At 43.6% G+C, this 15,525-nt stretch overlaps 1 protein-coding gene across 3 annotated transcripts in view; it reads right to left on the bottom strand.

Moving 5' to 3' along the window:
• The window catches only part of ENTREP1 (endosomal transmembrane epsin interactor 1), a 380,498-nt gene that overhangs the window by 326,915 nt on the left and 38,058 nt on the right, over positions 1-15,525 (bottom strand). For 2 of the 3 annotated variants that reach the window (XM_032801822.2, XM_032801823.2), the window contains exons 10-11: positions 13,277-13,566; positions 8,633-10,072 (exon numbers count right to left, since the gene is read on the bottom strand). In XM_032801822.2, coding sequence (XP_032657713.1) covers positions 9,869-10,072; positions 13,277-13,566 — 494 coding nt within the window. In that variant the 3' untranslated portion in view covers positions 8,633-9,868. Of the gene's footprint in view, positions 1-8,632; positions 10,073-13,276; positions 13,567-15,525 lie in introns of those variants that run through there. The other variant, XR_012656142.1, reaches the window with a different exon arrangement.

Here is a 15,525-nt window from a genome sequence, read left to right as displayed (position 1 = left end):
CTCCAAAGTGCTATGGCAAGGTTGGTCTTGTGCAACAGAGGCTGTAATAGATGGCCTAGCCTGCAGCTTTCACCTTTTGGCCACTAGCTGCAGCATTGCTCAACTGGCTGTTCAGGTAGCAGCAACCCAAGCTAGGGAGTGGCAGGGCATAAAATATAAATGGAAGTTGTACTGACATTTTGCATTATCCTCACAGGACAGGGGCTGTCTCTTTGTGTCTTGTACCAGGGCTGAGTAGATTGTCACTGTTCACTCAGTAAAGTGAAGTAGTCTGTTATGCTTGGTCAGAGGCCACCCTGAAGATTTAAGAGACTCCCCCCTCCCCTGAACTCCTGAGGGGCATCTGGCATGACATGATAAGGGCCTGCTCTTACTGGACTCAATAAGACAAACTCTGACTTCAGTGGGGCAGGAGCAGACCCTAACTGAAGCCCAAATGGGGTCCATCAAAACAGCAAGATTACCCCAACATGCTGGTACAATTCCCATCGGTCATGCATCTTGCAGTCAAGATGCTGCAGGAGCGTGTGGGCTAAAGAGAACAATTCTTTGTGGTCTGTTTTTAATATTTGTGTAGCTACGGTTAGCTCCTTAGTGGCCCTTCACTCCGTTAGCCCTTTTTTCCTGACTGCCTAGGGTAACTGGGGGAAACTTTCTCACTATATTCAAAAACCTTTATTTCCCTTGGGTCCAACGCTTTTCTGTAGTGTACAGTTGCATTAGACTACAGTTCTTTCTGACCATGTCATGCATGCCTGGTGCACAGAAGGTTTCAGGGCTGCTACTAGCAGGTCAGAGTTCTCCATCATACAAGAGCTGTGTTCTTTTTAAGATACCTTAACGCACAGCCAGGTACGGCTGTTACTACCTCAGGTGAGGTATGTTACACATGGCGCCGGAGGTGTGTGCGGTTTTTCCCCAGTTCCTATCTTCTTTCTCATCCCAATGCTCCCTGTTCCCTCCGTAGCTGTACCCTCCTTGGCCTTTCTCCACATTCCTTCTCTTTCCTTCTCTGCTCTGTTGCTCCCCATCCCTTTTATTGCTGCTCTTTTCCTTCTCTCTCCATGTTTCCTTCCACTTCAGTCCTTGGGGGAAGGGCATTTTGTTACTTCCCCTTCACATCTAAGGAACTGAGGCAAATGCCTTTCCCTCCCCAGCTAAGGGGAGAAGCCAAGGAGAAGATGGTCTCCTTTGCATTTATTCTCACCCTATGTGTGGAGTGCAGGGGTGGACCTGTGCTGACGAGGCTTTCTGCTCCTCCCTATCGGCGTGGCAAAAATCTGGGGAGAAGGGGCAATCTAGATCTCTCTGCCCCCCTCAGGTGGAAGGAGGAGGAGGGGAGGCCATATCGACTTGAATAGCTGAAATATTTCTCTGTGTAAATACAGCATCCAATTACACCTTCACCCAAACAAATGCCCATTGTTCCAACTGCAACTTTATTTTATTTGGGAGGCAGGGAAGGGGGATAGCAGTTTTGTTCTTTTTTTTTTTTCTTCCCCGTTTTGATTTAACAAAGATGTTGAGAATAGCTCCAGTTCTGAAAAGTGAATTGTTCTGACCACTTTAATAAATGCCCCCTTGTGGTCACAGAGAGGCCTATTTGTAGCTTCAACCAGACTGTAAGGGCTGGTCTACACTACGAGGAAAAATCAATCTAAGATACGCAACTTCAGCTACGTGAATAACATAGCTGAAGTCAAATATCTAAGATCGGATTACTCACCCATCCTTGCTGCACGGGATCGATGTCCGCGGCTCCCCCTGTCGATTCCGGAACTCCGTTTGGGTTGGTGGAGTTCCGGAATCGATATAAGCTCGCTCGGGGATCGATATATTGCGTCTAGATGAGACGCGATATATCGATCCCCGAGCAATCGATTGTAACCCGCCGATATGGCTGGTAGTGTAGACGTAGCCTAAGAAAAATGTGTGTATGAGATTAGCTGCTTCCTTAAACTCAAAAGAGCTATTAACTGTGGTTACAAAGGCCTGGACTGAGAGAGTTTAAAGCAGGGCAGCGTTGGCAGATTCAGATCAGACTCATAAAATGACGTTTAGCATGTGCAAGTATAACCCTCTCCTGGAAAAAGTTAAAAAAACAAAACAACTGATCTCTTCCTGAAGTTTTTCTCTATGCCAACAGCTGCACTGTCTGTTTCCTCTTCTAAGCCCATATGCAGTAGTAAAGTTAGCATACAAAATATCTAAGATGATAAACATTTATCTCTTTTTACTTAGTATTTAGTCTGGTATCTAACAATGGGGCAGAATTGTGTGATTGAAGTTAGCTGTTAAACAGTTTGGAACTCTTGAAATCCATAAGTATTTTAGAATTTCTGCAGAGGTAGTTAAATGAGTAACAGTCACATCCAAAACCTGAGAGAGAGAACCAAGCAGCTGCTCCAGCCTTCTTATCTCAAGTGTCCATTGACTTTTTTTTCTCTCTAGCTGTAGCTCACCTCTTTTTCACCTTCTCTTAACATGCTACATCATCTGGCCAGTCCTCAATAAACCTATTCTTATAGTTTCATGACCTTCCATTTTAGGATTTATCTATAAATGTTGGACAGAGCAATGTGCTAGAGAGAGTTTGGAAAAGTGAGTCTCTTCTCTCTGATAGTTCTTAAATTGTATCCACTGTTTTAGTAGGATTTCTGCTATCTGGTGGCTTTACTATGTATTGATTGTTCTGGGGAAGTGCAGTCTTTAGTTTTTCCTTTTTAAAAAAAAATCTGTCTTTTCCAACCAAAATGGAGAAAAAGGGGGTCTAGTGGAGAAATAGGAATTAAAACCTAATCAATGTGATTAAAAGCAGATAAGGTGGTGTCTGGCTAAACAGAATTAGGAAATGAACTTACTAAACTGCTGGCAAATGTAGTTAAAAAATTATGGCGATTTGGGATGTAGTCAAAGGATTTGAGGAAAAGACGTGGTACTGATTATTTAGGGGGAAAGTCCTGGCAATTCCTTACCATTAACTTCAGTGGCCTTTGGCATAGTCTAGCTAAACTATTGTGATTGGCATCTTTCAGTGTTCTGCATATGGGATTGTTTAACAGGAACTTCTGGTATCCAATTTGAGCTCATATACTGACTCCCTCTCTAGATTTGGGTAAGACACTTAACTTCTGTGCTTATTTCCCCATTTTGAAAAATGCGGATAATTCAGAACACCCCGGGACAAGGTTAGGTGAGTCACTTTTAGCTAATATTTGCAAAGGAAGTTGAAGGGAAATAGCATAGTGTAAGTGCTAAGAATGTTCACGGTTGTGTAGATGGAATACCTGCTGGCTTAGCTCTGCGTGAGACTCCATGTAAACAAATCTAGGAAAAAGGAAAGGATTGCAGGCTCCAATTTCTGTATTAGTTCTAATGCCTTATGGGATGGAGGTGACACAGGATACCATAGATGCTGCTAGAGGGGAACATTAAACCAAAATCAACTTGGCGATGGAGTGTCGAGTCTTTTGTTGGAAATCTATAACTGAGAGATGATGAATTACCTTTTTTATGTCTGTATAGCACGTAGTGCGAAGGGGCCCCACCATTTAATGGAAATAATAATAAAGTAGGTTGCATATTACAGTATTGCCAATCTCAAATGTTTAAATATTGTGAGATTGGCTTTAAAATCAAGAGATTATGTAAAAATGATAGATTTGGTGTTTATTTACTGTCTGCTTTTTGAGTGTTTAGGGGTTGCGGGGGGTCATACTTTGAAGCTTCCTCTACAGCCACGAGGGCTAAAACTTACTTTTTCTTTAAGAATGAAAGCTGAAATAAGCATGTCCACTTGACTCCAGGAGCTGGTGCTTTAAGAAAAACAATAATTATCATGAGACTCGTGACAAAATCATGAGTTGGCAATTTGTTTGGTCCAGGCGGACATGATGATGTGCATGGAAACAGGGATATATATCTACATACAAATGGTGAAGAATGACTCAGCTCAAGCCCTTTAATGGGTTTAGTTCTTAATTGTGTACATTATACTTTTTTTTTTTGGAAAGAACATCATGGACAGACTCATGCTACAAGTAAATATTCATTTGTTCATTTACTGGGTGGATGGATGCCCTTTCCTGTGCAGCTTCTGCCATTTGGAGTGACCTGCCTGAAGACTTTCTTGTCTGCTCATCAGCTTGTTTCAGATCTTAACACAAGCCATTTTTTCAATTTGTCTCTTTCTTTTTTATTTTAGTTCTCTAGCAATACTATTTAACTCTGTAAAGCAATCAGGATCTAGGGCAGGGGTGGGCAAACTACGGCCCGCGGGCCTGTCCTGCCCAGCCCACAAGCTTCTGGCCCGGGAGGCTATCCCTGGCCTGCAGCCTCAGCTTGCTTGCTCTGCCACCAGTGCAATGCTCTGGACAGTGGGGCTGTGAGCTCCTGGGGCAGCGCAGCTGCAGCACCCGGCCTGACCTGGTCTTTGTTCTGCCTAGTGGTGGTGGCAGCATGGCCTGGCTGCGTGACTGTAGCACTGCCAGCCATTGGTGCTCCAGGCAGCGCAGTAACGGGACAGGGAGTGGGGGAGTTGGATAGAGGGCAGAGGCGTTTGGGGTGGTGGTCAGGGGCAGGGCTGTGGATAGTGGTCAGGGGGAAACAGGATTGAATGGGGGTAGGGGTGCTGGAGGGGCAATCAGGGGGATAGGGAGCAGGTGTGTGTGGATGGGGCAGGAGTCCAGGGGGGCACAGATAGAAGGTGGGGGCTGGGTAATGACCCTCTCTCCTAACCTGCCTGCCATACAATTTACGAAACCCGATGCAGCCCTCAGGCCAAAAAGTTTGCCCACTCCAATCCAGGGCCTGACCATATAAGTCTTCCCTTTCCTTCCCAGATTTTGGGTCAAGACCTCACAAGGGGTTATGCCCTCGGCAAATATATGATAATATCCCACACACTACCTCACCTCCTCCCCAGAGCAAAGTGACTACATCCAAAAGGTCTCAATGCTCGCTCTCTTTTTTTTTTTTAAAATAATGAAACAGCAGCTGTTTCATAAAACACTGTTGTTCTGTCAGTCCACCTGTGAAAGTGGGTGACATTTTTTTATTGGCCCAACTTCTGTCTGGGAGAAAGACAAGCTTTTGAGTTTACACAGAGCTCGTCTTCAGGTCTGGGAATTTAACTCAGAGTGGCACTACTAAATACAAGATTTGAACAGATTGCTTACAGTGAAGGGCTGGTTCATTATTAGCTGCACTGCTTCTTCTGTAAGTCCCAAATTAATTTTATTGATGAGTTTCATAAATAAGAATGTTTTTAACTGCCCTGAAGTAATTGTGCTGCCAAGTAGAAATAAATTGATATAATAAGTAAATGTTTTAAAAGCTGATTTTTCTTTCTATTAGCTGGTGAGCTAGAAACTGTTGTTAGTTTTCTAAATTACCTTTAATATGTGGTTGTACTATGCTTGCTGAAGGGTGTGTTAGCTCTGTAGCGAGCATAGGAGTAGGCTTCAGTTCCTCCTTGTGTGTCAGCAAGAGCTGTTCACTAAATTCCAGTCATGTCCATCTGTGGAAGTCCATTGAGAACAAGGGGGTTGTACAGGTGTCACTAAGGGCTTTGTACTTCATCACTACTAGGGCTAATGCACAAAGGGGAAAGACCACAGCTTGACTCTCAGAAGCCAGTGCCAGCAGTTAGAAAACACCTCGTTCCCTTGTTGTAAATCCCATGGGCTCAGATTACAAGTGTATTTTTGCATTAGTGATTTGTGGGGTTATTTGTTACCTGACTCCAGGGTAAAAGTTGTACAGTATTTATGCTGGTAGGATATAACTGCTGTCCCCAGCTGCTTCCGTGACCGAGGTTGGGAAGATAGATACGGGATGGAGTGATGGAAGGTGAGTGCTAACCCTGAAGAATTATGACCCTTTCTCTAAGCCAGCAGAAGCCCCTCTTCAGGCATACCAGGAAATGGATTGGCAGAGGAGGACCAGAGCCCTAGCTCTGAGGGGACAGATCAGTCTTCAGCATCAACACCCTTCAACTTGCAATGTAGACATAGCCTAATGAACATCGAGACTGCAATAAAAAGCCTGCAGCGGTGAGTCTCAGAGCCTGGGTCAGTTGACTCGGGCTGTGGAGTTAAAAACAACAGTGTAGACATACAGGCTCAGGCTGGAGCCCAGGCTCTGAGACCATCCTCCTTCACATGCCTGAGTCAACTGACTTGGGCCAGCCACAGGTTGTGCTGCAATCTTTTATTAGCGTCAGGCTACCTCTACATAACAAGCAGAACCCCACAGTGATAAGTCTGGTGCTACTGCCTGGCGCTCATACTACACTGCTAAAAAGAGCTGAGTCAATGTTAGTCCCCAGACTCTGAAGCCCAGGGAGGGGCTTGTATGTGAAACCGCTTTGTATTGACTGCTGTAGAAGAGCCAGACCCTGCTCCCACCAGCACCAGTTTAACACTGTGGTAACTGACGTTAGTTGTCTGACTCCAGAGATTAGGATTAGAATCTTACTCTTGTTCAATGGCTGACACATTATGGTGTGGCATGTGATACTGTGTAAGGCTGACAGTGACACTCCTGTCCAGGGAGACCCACAGTGCTACCTTGCTATTAAAGATGACCAAGTATTAACCAGCCACTGTAGCCAGAGACTGATCTGCAGGGAAGGGGTGTATCAGAACTGTAACCTGACAAGCTTTATTTCAAGACAAATTACTCCTGCCACATGGCCCAAAGGCTCCCATTCTGCCTTCAAGCTACATTTGCTGTAGAAATTATTGAGAATTCTGGATATTGCCAACTTCAATCCCACAGGCAGCAGAGGATATCTGACTCCCAGCTGTCACTGGATTCCAACGTGGATGACTGGAAAAGGAAGGTCATGTTAGTAAAGCTTGTGAGATAGGTGCTTTTGCTCTTCTCCCTCCCCTCCCCCACCCCAAACTGACAAGAATATACTTCTTTAACCAACCTTCTGAAAAACACTTGAGTGATCAGTCTGCTGCAGGCCTAGGGACAGTTTTGCAGGACACTAGCTTGTACATACACCTTATAACCTTCAATCTGTATGGAACATTAATGTGGGGAATCCTATCATCTGCATCTAGAGAACCAAATTCAGCCCCCAAGTACACAAGAGCAATGAGATTAATCTGGCCCCAAGCAAGCAAGTGCCATTATATCTGAGACAATCCCTCTCTCTCTCTCTAGTAGAGTGCTAGCTTAATTCTTCTGAGCATGTGCAACATTATGAGATAATTAAAACTCAGCTAGGGGCAGTGTTCTCAAAACTGACTGGAAGCTATTTGACTTGCTTGTCATCAACCATTTATGTCCAGAACATCAGACTGGTTACATACAAAACTCCACCTTTCAATGTCTTGTTCTCCTAAGAAGGCCCTTATTCCACTGCTATCATGCTATAAATGTCTCTTTGGCAGATGAGGTGAAAACCTTTGTTTATTCTCCATGACAAAGATATTTTAGTTAGGGAAATGGGAGAGACACTGACTGATGCCCATATTTCCTTAAAGCTTTTGCTACAGCACATGTGCCCTATCACAGGTGGATTTGCTGTCACTGCATAGGACAGTTGGTCTTGTAAGTCATTCAGGAATTTACTGTGGTCAAATTCTGCTCTCTGTGAAAAGTATGGCGCAGTGAGGTTCTGCAGTATTCAGGGGGACAGGGTCTTCCTCTCAGCTTGCAGTGCACTATGGTCAAAAACCACCTTGGAGCTTCCATTTTATTTCCTCCCATCACTCCTATGCAGAGGGGGTTGGGTGATAGATTTGTAGATACTCCCTGGCTCCATTTCTGCGCTTCAGGCAACTACTCTTACCCTCTCATTCAGCCAACTCTGCAGTGTTAAGGACTTCCCATTCTATCTCCCGCTCCCTAATGGGATAAGAGGGCAGAACTGACCCTGGGCTATGTGTCAACGAAGTCACAAAAAAGAAGCCATAAACCATGAGAGGTGAACTGCCACCACTACATTGTATTTTCTTTTGGCTGAATAAAGCAGCCCACACTTCTGTCAAACTGCATTTGTGGTATTACCTCAATTCTTTTCCTACTACCCATCCCTGTCACCCTGTAGTACGGAATCTAACAAAGCCTATGAAAAAAATACTCCATTCAAAATGAGTCAAAGGTCTTTCTTACTCCTAGAAGGCATGCTTATGGTAATCAGAAATGGCCCCTGAAGTCCAGGTGCTCCAGGACATGCACATCTCTATAAAACACAGTGAGTGATGCTAATCATTTACAAGTGAACAGCTTGGGGCAAAGTTAAGTGATTAATGACCTAACAATTATGACTGACACTAAATAATTAATTGCTTCCAAGGTGCTCATAATTGATTGGTGCTACAGCTGTTGGGGGTGTGGTGGGGACAATTTGTCTCATTGATGACTATATCTTCCCACAGCAAAATCGAGGGCACAGTTTTACTGCTTGATGATTATTATTAAGAAGGTAGGTGCTGATTCTGCTCTGAGCTTCAGATGGATGCAGGGACCTGCCTGAGTGCATCAGCTGCTTTCCCCAAGCAGAAGGTTCTAGCTAGAGATCAACATTAACATGAACAAGCTGTGTAAAAAAAACACTGATTCCAGATATACAAATTAAACAGTTTATTTATTTATTTATTAACTATTTCTCTTCCTTCAAGCAAGGATCAACTCTTTCATCTTCTAATCAAGCTTAATTAGCACTTACAGTGTAAAGCTTTTAGTTTTTCCCAAGGAAAGTGATTTAATAGTTACCCTAAGTAAGGCTTTATCATTTCAATAACAGCAGGAATATTTAATCATCCGACTTGACTTAAAGGACAACATGTATCTTGCTGCAATACAGGAAGCAGTAGGCTGCTATAAATAGCCTTGATGCTACAAACAATAAGCCTTATCCAAAGCCCATTAAAGCCAATGGAAAGATTCCCAGTGGCTGTAGAGGGCTTTGGATCACGATCTGTATCCTTCCAAAATAGAGAAACGGGGCTAAATTCTGTTCTTAGTTACCAACATAAATTCAATAGAATTTGCCAAACTATTAGTAGTCAGCAATTTTACACATTTAGTGCCTTTTTCCACTCATGAATTATTTGCAAACAACAGACTGACTGTACATTACTCAGAATGACAAATATTTGATGCAAGTGTATTTCAGCTCATGGATTGCTCATGAACTGTTCACTGTGCTTTGAGTATCTGCTGTTGCTGATTCACTATTTGTGCTCTGTGGCTGAGGTCACCAAAAGCCCAGGATAGTGTTTCAATTCCCTGACTAAATGACTGACACCCAAAGACTTTTCAAGATGGCAGCGTGAAACCTATTTTCACGAGGCTACTTGTGAAAGTACATACTGTGCTGCAGTGTTTGCACAGCTCTAGTATGGAGTAAAGCCAGTGGGTGCATCACTGCAGGTATAAATTGGCATAGCTAAGCTGAACTCAACTGAGGAGCAGTTCCATTGACTTCAATGGTTTCATTTCAGATTTATACAGACATGAGAGAAGAATTTGACCATACTCCCCAATAAGACAAAAATGAATGAATTTTACCTCAAAAGTCAAAGTATAGCCATTCAACTTTAGCCACTGTATAACGTGGTTTAGTAACAAGAATTAATCAATTCCAAGAACTGAAAAACTACAACAGTGCACCAAAACAATGATCCAGGAATATACTAATTGCACCTGGATATCCTTGTTTTAAAGCCAGCTGGGAACAAAGAGAAAAGTTTTCTAGAATTAACTTTCTCAAAGAGTCTCCAGTGGGGAGTTCCAAATGCGTGAAAAAATGTATTTGTGATATTCCTATCAACCTGCTTGACAGAGATGATTTTCCAGCCCTGTTGGTTTGTCTCACCCAGGAACTCAGATAAGCAACAAGACCAAGTCAGAGCACAGTTTCCCGTACAACTCCAATGAGACTATGGGGCCGTTCGTGCTCTAGTCTCTGGGTTCTCCTCTCTGCTACCTTGTTTTTTGATGTAGTGAAAGTACTCAGATCACCACAGCTCTCCAGGTGCAGCATCCCTGGGTGTCTTCTAAATGGGAGTGTATGTGTCCTTGATGTAGATGGCTGAGCTGGAGTCATAACCTTCAAAGAAATGGAAGCGAGTTAAAATTCATTTCTTTTGGTTTCTCGGTTGTTGCTTTTAAAAATATATTCTACTGACGTCACCCCTGGCCCAACTTCCTGGTGGTAGGAAGCTGTAAGCTGTAGCTTTCTCTAATATTTCTCAGATAACCACGTGTACTTTTCAAGGACATAAAAGGTCGTTACAAAGAGGATGGAGAAAAATTGTTGTTCTTAATCCCTGAGGATAGGAGAATAAGCAATGAGTTTAAATTGCAGCAAGGGCGGTTTAGGTTGGACATTAGGAAAAATGTGCTAACTGTCAGAGTGGTTAAGCACTTGCCTAGGGAGGTTGTGGAATCTCCATCACTGGGGATTTTTAAGAGCAGGTTGGACAAAGACCTGTCAGGGACAGTCTAGATAATACTCGGTCCTGCCTTGAGTGCAGGAGACTGGACTAGATGACCTCTTGAGGTCCCTTCCAGTTTTGATTCTATGCCAGACTTGCTGACAGTTCATTAATGTATATCACGATGTGGCAGGGACTACACTGAAAAGCATACATAGGCCCCATCACTGATGCGGCTTGGGCCATGGGGATGGAAACATCTTCCGCCCCACTTCCCACAGCATGTGTGCAGGATTAGTGCATTTTCACTCCTGGTTTCCCCACCAAAAAATTTCAAAACATAGGTGTCCTGATATTAACTCACCCAAAGTGCAAGATAATGTTCAGTAATGGTCCAAGAGTGATTATTTGCCACTTTTCTTTATTTCTAGCCTTCCCTTCTTACAAAAGCTATCACTTCTACCACCAGCTATCTTTCAGACCAGCTCTGAGAAGGATGATCTGGTCTGAAAGACCCATTCTTATGTAAAGACTAAAGCTGCAAGAAATCTTTGTAAAGAAAACATCCTAGTTTCATAATTTTGGTTACTTCTGCTGAGTTTCTCAAACCTTTCCTTGAACTTGAGCCAAGTTATGGCTCAGGGTGAAACCATCAGCCACATATCAGCTTCAACATGAAGCTAAGGAAATTTCTAAAACACAACGTGAAATGGTTACGGCAAGAAACCAGGCATACCAAAGAGCTGCATAAACCCCATGTGAACTATAACCACTGACTTTCCCACCATTTTAATAAAGAATCACTTGTGCTGTAGAGCCACCAACCTTAACACTCTGTGTCTCCAGGGTACCCAAGACATTTCATGAGAAAGTCTCTGGTCTATACGTGGATTGTACCAAATTATACTAAAAATTTCTGGGTGCTCATCCTGTTACTATAAAGATATGTTCCGCACTGTCTGCTTTTCCTCTAGGTTACTTTGTATTTAGTTCAAGATTCCCTGAATAAATAACAGAGAGAGGTCACTTCTGGTAGGGTTTTATATCATGTATTTCTTGAGTAATTCTCTACCTGATTGCTAGAAGTTACAATACACAGCTGCTCCCCTGAGAATAAAGGATAGAGGGAAAGAAAGATAGTCTTGAGGCAGAAGCCAGGGAGTCAGGAGATTGTTTTATGCCTTTCTTGGCCCTAGACATTTCGTTATGACGCCATGTGCCTTGTCAGCATGTCTTCTGAAAATGAAGCGTGCTGATTGTGGATGTTGGACTAGTACAGATTTATGTGCACAATTTCAGGGGGATGGGGAGGAGGAAGCAGGTGATTTGATAGCTACCCCATTAGGTTTCTCACAAGCTCTGTTTCACAGACTTGCAGCAGCCCTCTTCTCTCACAGACTGGGGGGAGTTAGCCTTCTATGCTGTGGATCAGTGAGGCTGAAGTATATGCTCAGCAGTGGTCTTTGCCGTTTCTGACAGCCCTGGAACTCAGAAAGGAGTGCCACATATACCTGGCCTTGGAAGGGCTGTGACTGGTAGGGAGGAACCAGGCCAAACCACCTTGGGGTGCTCACCAGAGAGGCAGACCCTGTATTATCTAAAACTGGGACAGCAGGGCAGTGACTGCTTTAGAAAGTAAGGGGGTTTGCTTACAAGTCTCCCTCTCTCGGTGTCTGTTTTGGTCCCGTGATAAAGGCTGAGTAGTAGAGTCCACACCCTCCTTAAAACTCTCCTTTTCTGTGATGCTTATAAAAAAAACTTGACAGTGGTAAAGCTGTTGTGCAGAAAGCACTGCTTACCATACTGCCCAATACTGGCTCATTGTTCCTTGTACTCCTGCCTCTGTCGGTATCCACCTGTAGTCTCTTGCCTTACACTTAGATTAGAAGCTCTTTGGGGCAGGGAGTGGCTTTTTGTTCTGTGTTTGTACAGCACCTAGCACAGTGGGTTCCTGGACCATGACTCGGACTCCTAGGGGCTATGGTAATACAGATAAATACAAATCATTTTGGAAAGCTGCTGACAGTTCCAGCCCTGGTAGAGGACTTGGGGAAATAAGGATGAGTCTGCGCTTCTTTTTATAATGCAGATGTATTTTTGCATAATGTGATTTGCAGCCGAGTTGTAAAATACAAATAAAGTCAATGTGAATTAGCCCACTGGCTTTAAAAATGCCACTGAAGTTTCAGGAAGGTGTAGCAGAAAGCTCGCACTAGAAACAACTGATTATATAGAAACTAAGAGACTTAACTATTTTACAGTAACTTGTAAAATGTGAAGGTAACAGATATTTTAGTTATGTTCTTAGATGGTGGCAGTAATTAACATTTTTATGTCTTCACTACATTCAATTAGCTCGGGACACATACCACACTGGATTTTTATTTTTTTTTTGTGATGTGGTAATAAATTATAATTGCAATTTACTCTTTTATAATCTTCTACAACCTTTTTTCTGTGTGAAGTATAATATTTCTCATGTCTCTTTGTAGTCCATGTTTCTGCCACAAGGGATTTTGCCCTGTTTTTGAGGGTGGGGAGGAGGCTAATATTAATCTTCCTCTTAATTTTATGTATGCATGGTGTTCACACTATTTTGAGAAATGTTTTCTTGTTCCACTTCCCCTCCCCTGAATCTTGGTTAGCTCTGTGTTTTGCAAATGTACTTTAGATACATCACTGCTTGGCGTCTCATTCTTTCCCAGAACCAACGTGACATACCAGCAAACCCTGCTGGAGGCCAAACTCTGACTCTTGCTGCTATCCAGAGAATGCAGCTGTAAACTGTACCAGTGTTGTGTGTGCTAGAGAAGCCAATTAACAAAGTGAGGAAATATTTAGGTCTCCGGTTCATCCCAACTACAATAATAAGCTACCTGCTCCAGGAAGCTGGCGCTGGTGATGGCTTCCTCCATGTGTTCTTCGTCTGACTTTAAAACAGATTTGATATTTTCCACCAGTTCATGTATATCAGGGGTCATACTGCAGGAAGACTGCTCTAGGAACCTTGCCACAAGCAGCTTAGTGTCTATATATGACTTGTAGTCTACCAAAGACCGGGGTCTTGCTCTCAAAGCTCTTGCTCTCGAACCTTGTCGCAAAATGACAGTAGCCAGTTTTGGTTTTAATTCAGTTTGAGTTGCAGCTTCACAGCTTAGTACTGGACCTGAAGGCAAAAACAAAATAATCAAAGCCCATTTACTTTACTTGGGCAGTTGAAAAAACAATGTCAAAATGAGATGTCAGCACTGACAGTAATTCAGCACTGATACATTGCACAATGTGACATCATGGTAACGAGTGAAATTTAATTATTGCCATGCGAGTACCAGTGGTAACATGCATCAATTCCCCGCTCCATCTCAAATACATATTTGTGCTTTGTGTCAAATTTACTCCAGGTAGAGAATGCACATTAGAGCAAGAGAAAAATTATACATGCATAGGGAAGAAAAAGAAATATCTCTGGGCCTGCAACCAGGTGACAGGGATCAGGGCCACATTGTAGCTGCTCCAAGCCCATACTCCAACCTGTGGGTCATGGCCTTCTGTTTTCTTCTTAGGGCTGCAGACCCCTCTTTTCTCTCCTAGTTACCGCTCTGGCAGCTACAGTTCCCAGTATGCCCTGAGAGGAGAGGGTGGCGCGCAGGAAACTCTATGCAACCTGGGACTGATTATTAGGCTTTCTCCCTATGGATCCTTGGGCTCTGGAGAATGAAGGGGGGACAGGTGGCTGGCAAGGGACCTGGGCGCACAGGGGCTTGGACTGGGTGCACAGAAGCTGGCACGGGACCGGGGCGCACAGGGGATGAGACCAGGGCACGCTGGGGCTTGGACTAGGGCAGAGGGCTGGGACAGGACCGGAGCGCACTTGTTGCTGTTCCTCNGGGTATCTGGTTTGGGGATCCCCATAGTTGGACTCTGGGAAGGAGGGGGGTTTGGATGTATTAGCTGGGGAGGCCCTGCAGGTGGGCTCTGGGGGGGAGGAGGTGCGGGTGTCTGGCCCCAGAGGTGGTCTCTGGGGGTGGGGGGAAGGGAGCTGAGAAATAGGAACTGGGTTGTCACAGGGGTTTCTTTAACGCTCTACACCTGGGAGAAATTTTGTGTGCATCTGTATTGTTACAGACATACTTGCTGACAGGTATTTTGAAATAAATTAATTGAAACTGGGTGATTATGTATTGTTATTTTGACAAATAAAATTTGCAGAATTTTTGAGAATTTTAAAATATTCTAAGCAGAATTTTTAATTTTGGGGGGCAGAATGCCCCCAAGAGTAGCATGTTAATGGACTGTGCCTGTCAACAAGAAACAAGCTCTAACTGTTTTTAAAGAAAGAGGGCTTCTATAATCCTTATAACATTAAGTCTACTCTGTACGACCTAGGAATCATGGGACAAGGGTTGTTTGCACAGTGAGTAGATGCATAGCAAGCCAAGGTGTGAATCTACAGTGCACTAGTTTGCCACACAGTAACTCACCAGTGTGGACCCTGCTAAAGCGGCGTGAAAGTTGTAGTATACTAAGCCGCAGTCTGGCACTTACACTGTGCTGTAGCAGGGGGCCACATGGTGGGTTACTGCACAGCAAGCTGGTGCATTTGCCGTGCAGTAATTTACCAGGCAGACAAATCCACAGATTAAACTAAGCTGTTGCAGTCTCTACACCAAAGGTCCTTCATGGGGTCTAAGTACTGTTCAGGGCCTGTATGATCTCTTCTAAACTACAGTGATTTTCACAATTTGTGAATAGTAGTTCCCCTTTCTAACATAAGTACCACTGATTTTTTCCCCACTGCCACTGTATTCTGATACCACTAAGACATTGCAGCTGTTCATTTTGACAAATGTATGGAAAAGAAGGCAACCTGAGGCCAGGCATAACCAGACAGACAACTAATGCCAATACATTCATAGCTCCTTTGTTTATTTTGCATACTCCTGCAAGCTATATCATACCTTTCATGTTCTAATGCATTCTGTGGTTTCTTCTGTGGGTAGTAATCATCATTGATCAGGAAGATTGCTTATGACCCATCCAGATTTTTTTGTTAAAAACAACCATACATTCTGTTGTTGTTTTTTTAATTTACTGAAGATTCCATTCCCACTGACTTTGGGAGAAC

Source organism: Chelonoidis abingdonii, chromosome 6 (assembly GCF_003597395.2).
Source record: "Chelonoidis abingdonii isolate Lonesome George chromosome 6, CheloAbing_2.0, whole genome shotgun sequence".
NCBI lineage: Eukaryota > Metazoa > Chordata > Testudines > Testudinidae > Chelonoidis > Chelonoidis abingdonii.
This window is presented reverse-complemented; position numbering and strand designations above follow the sequence as displayed.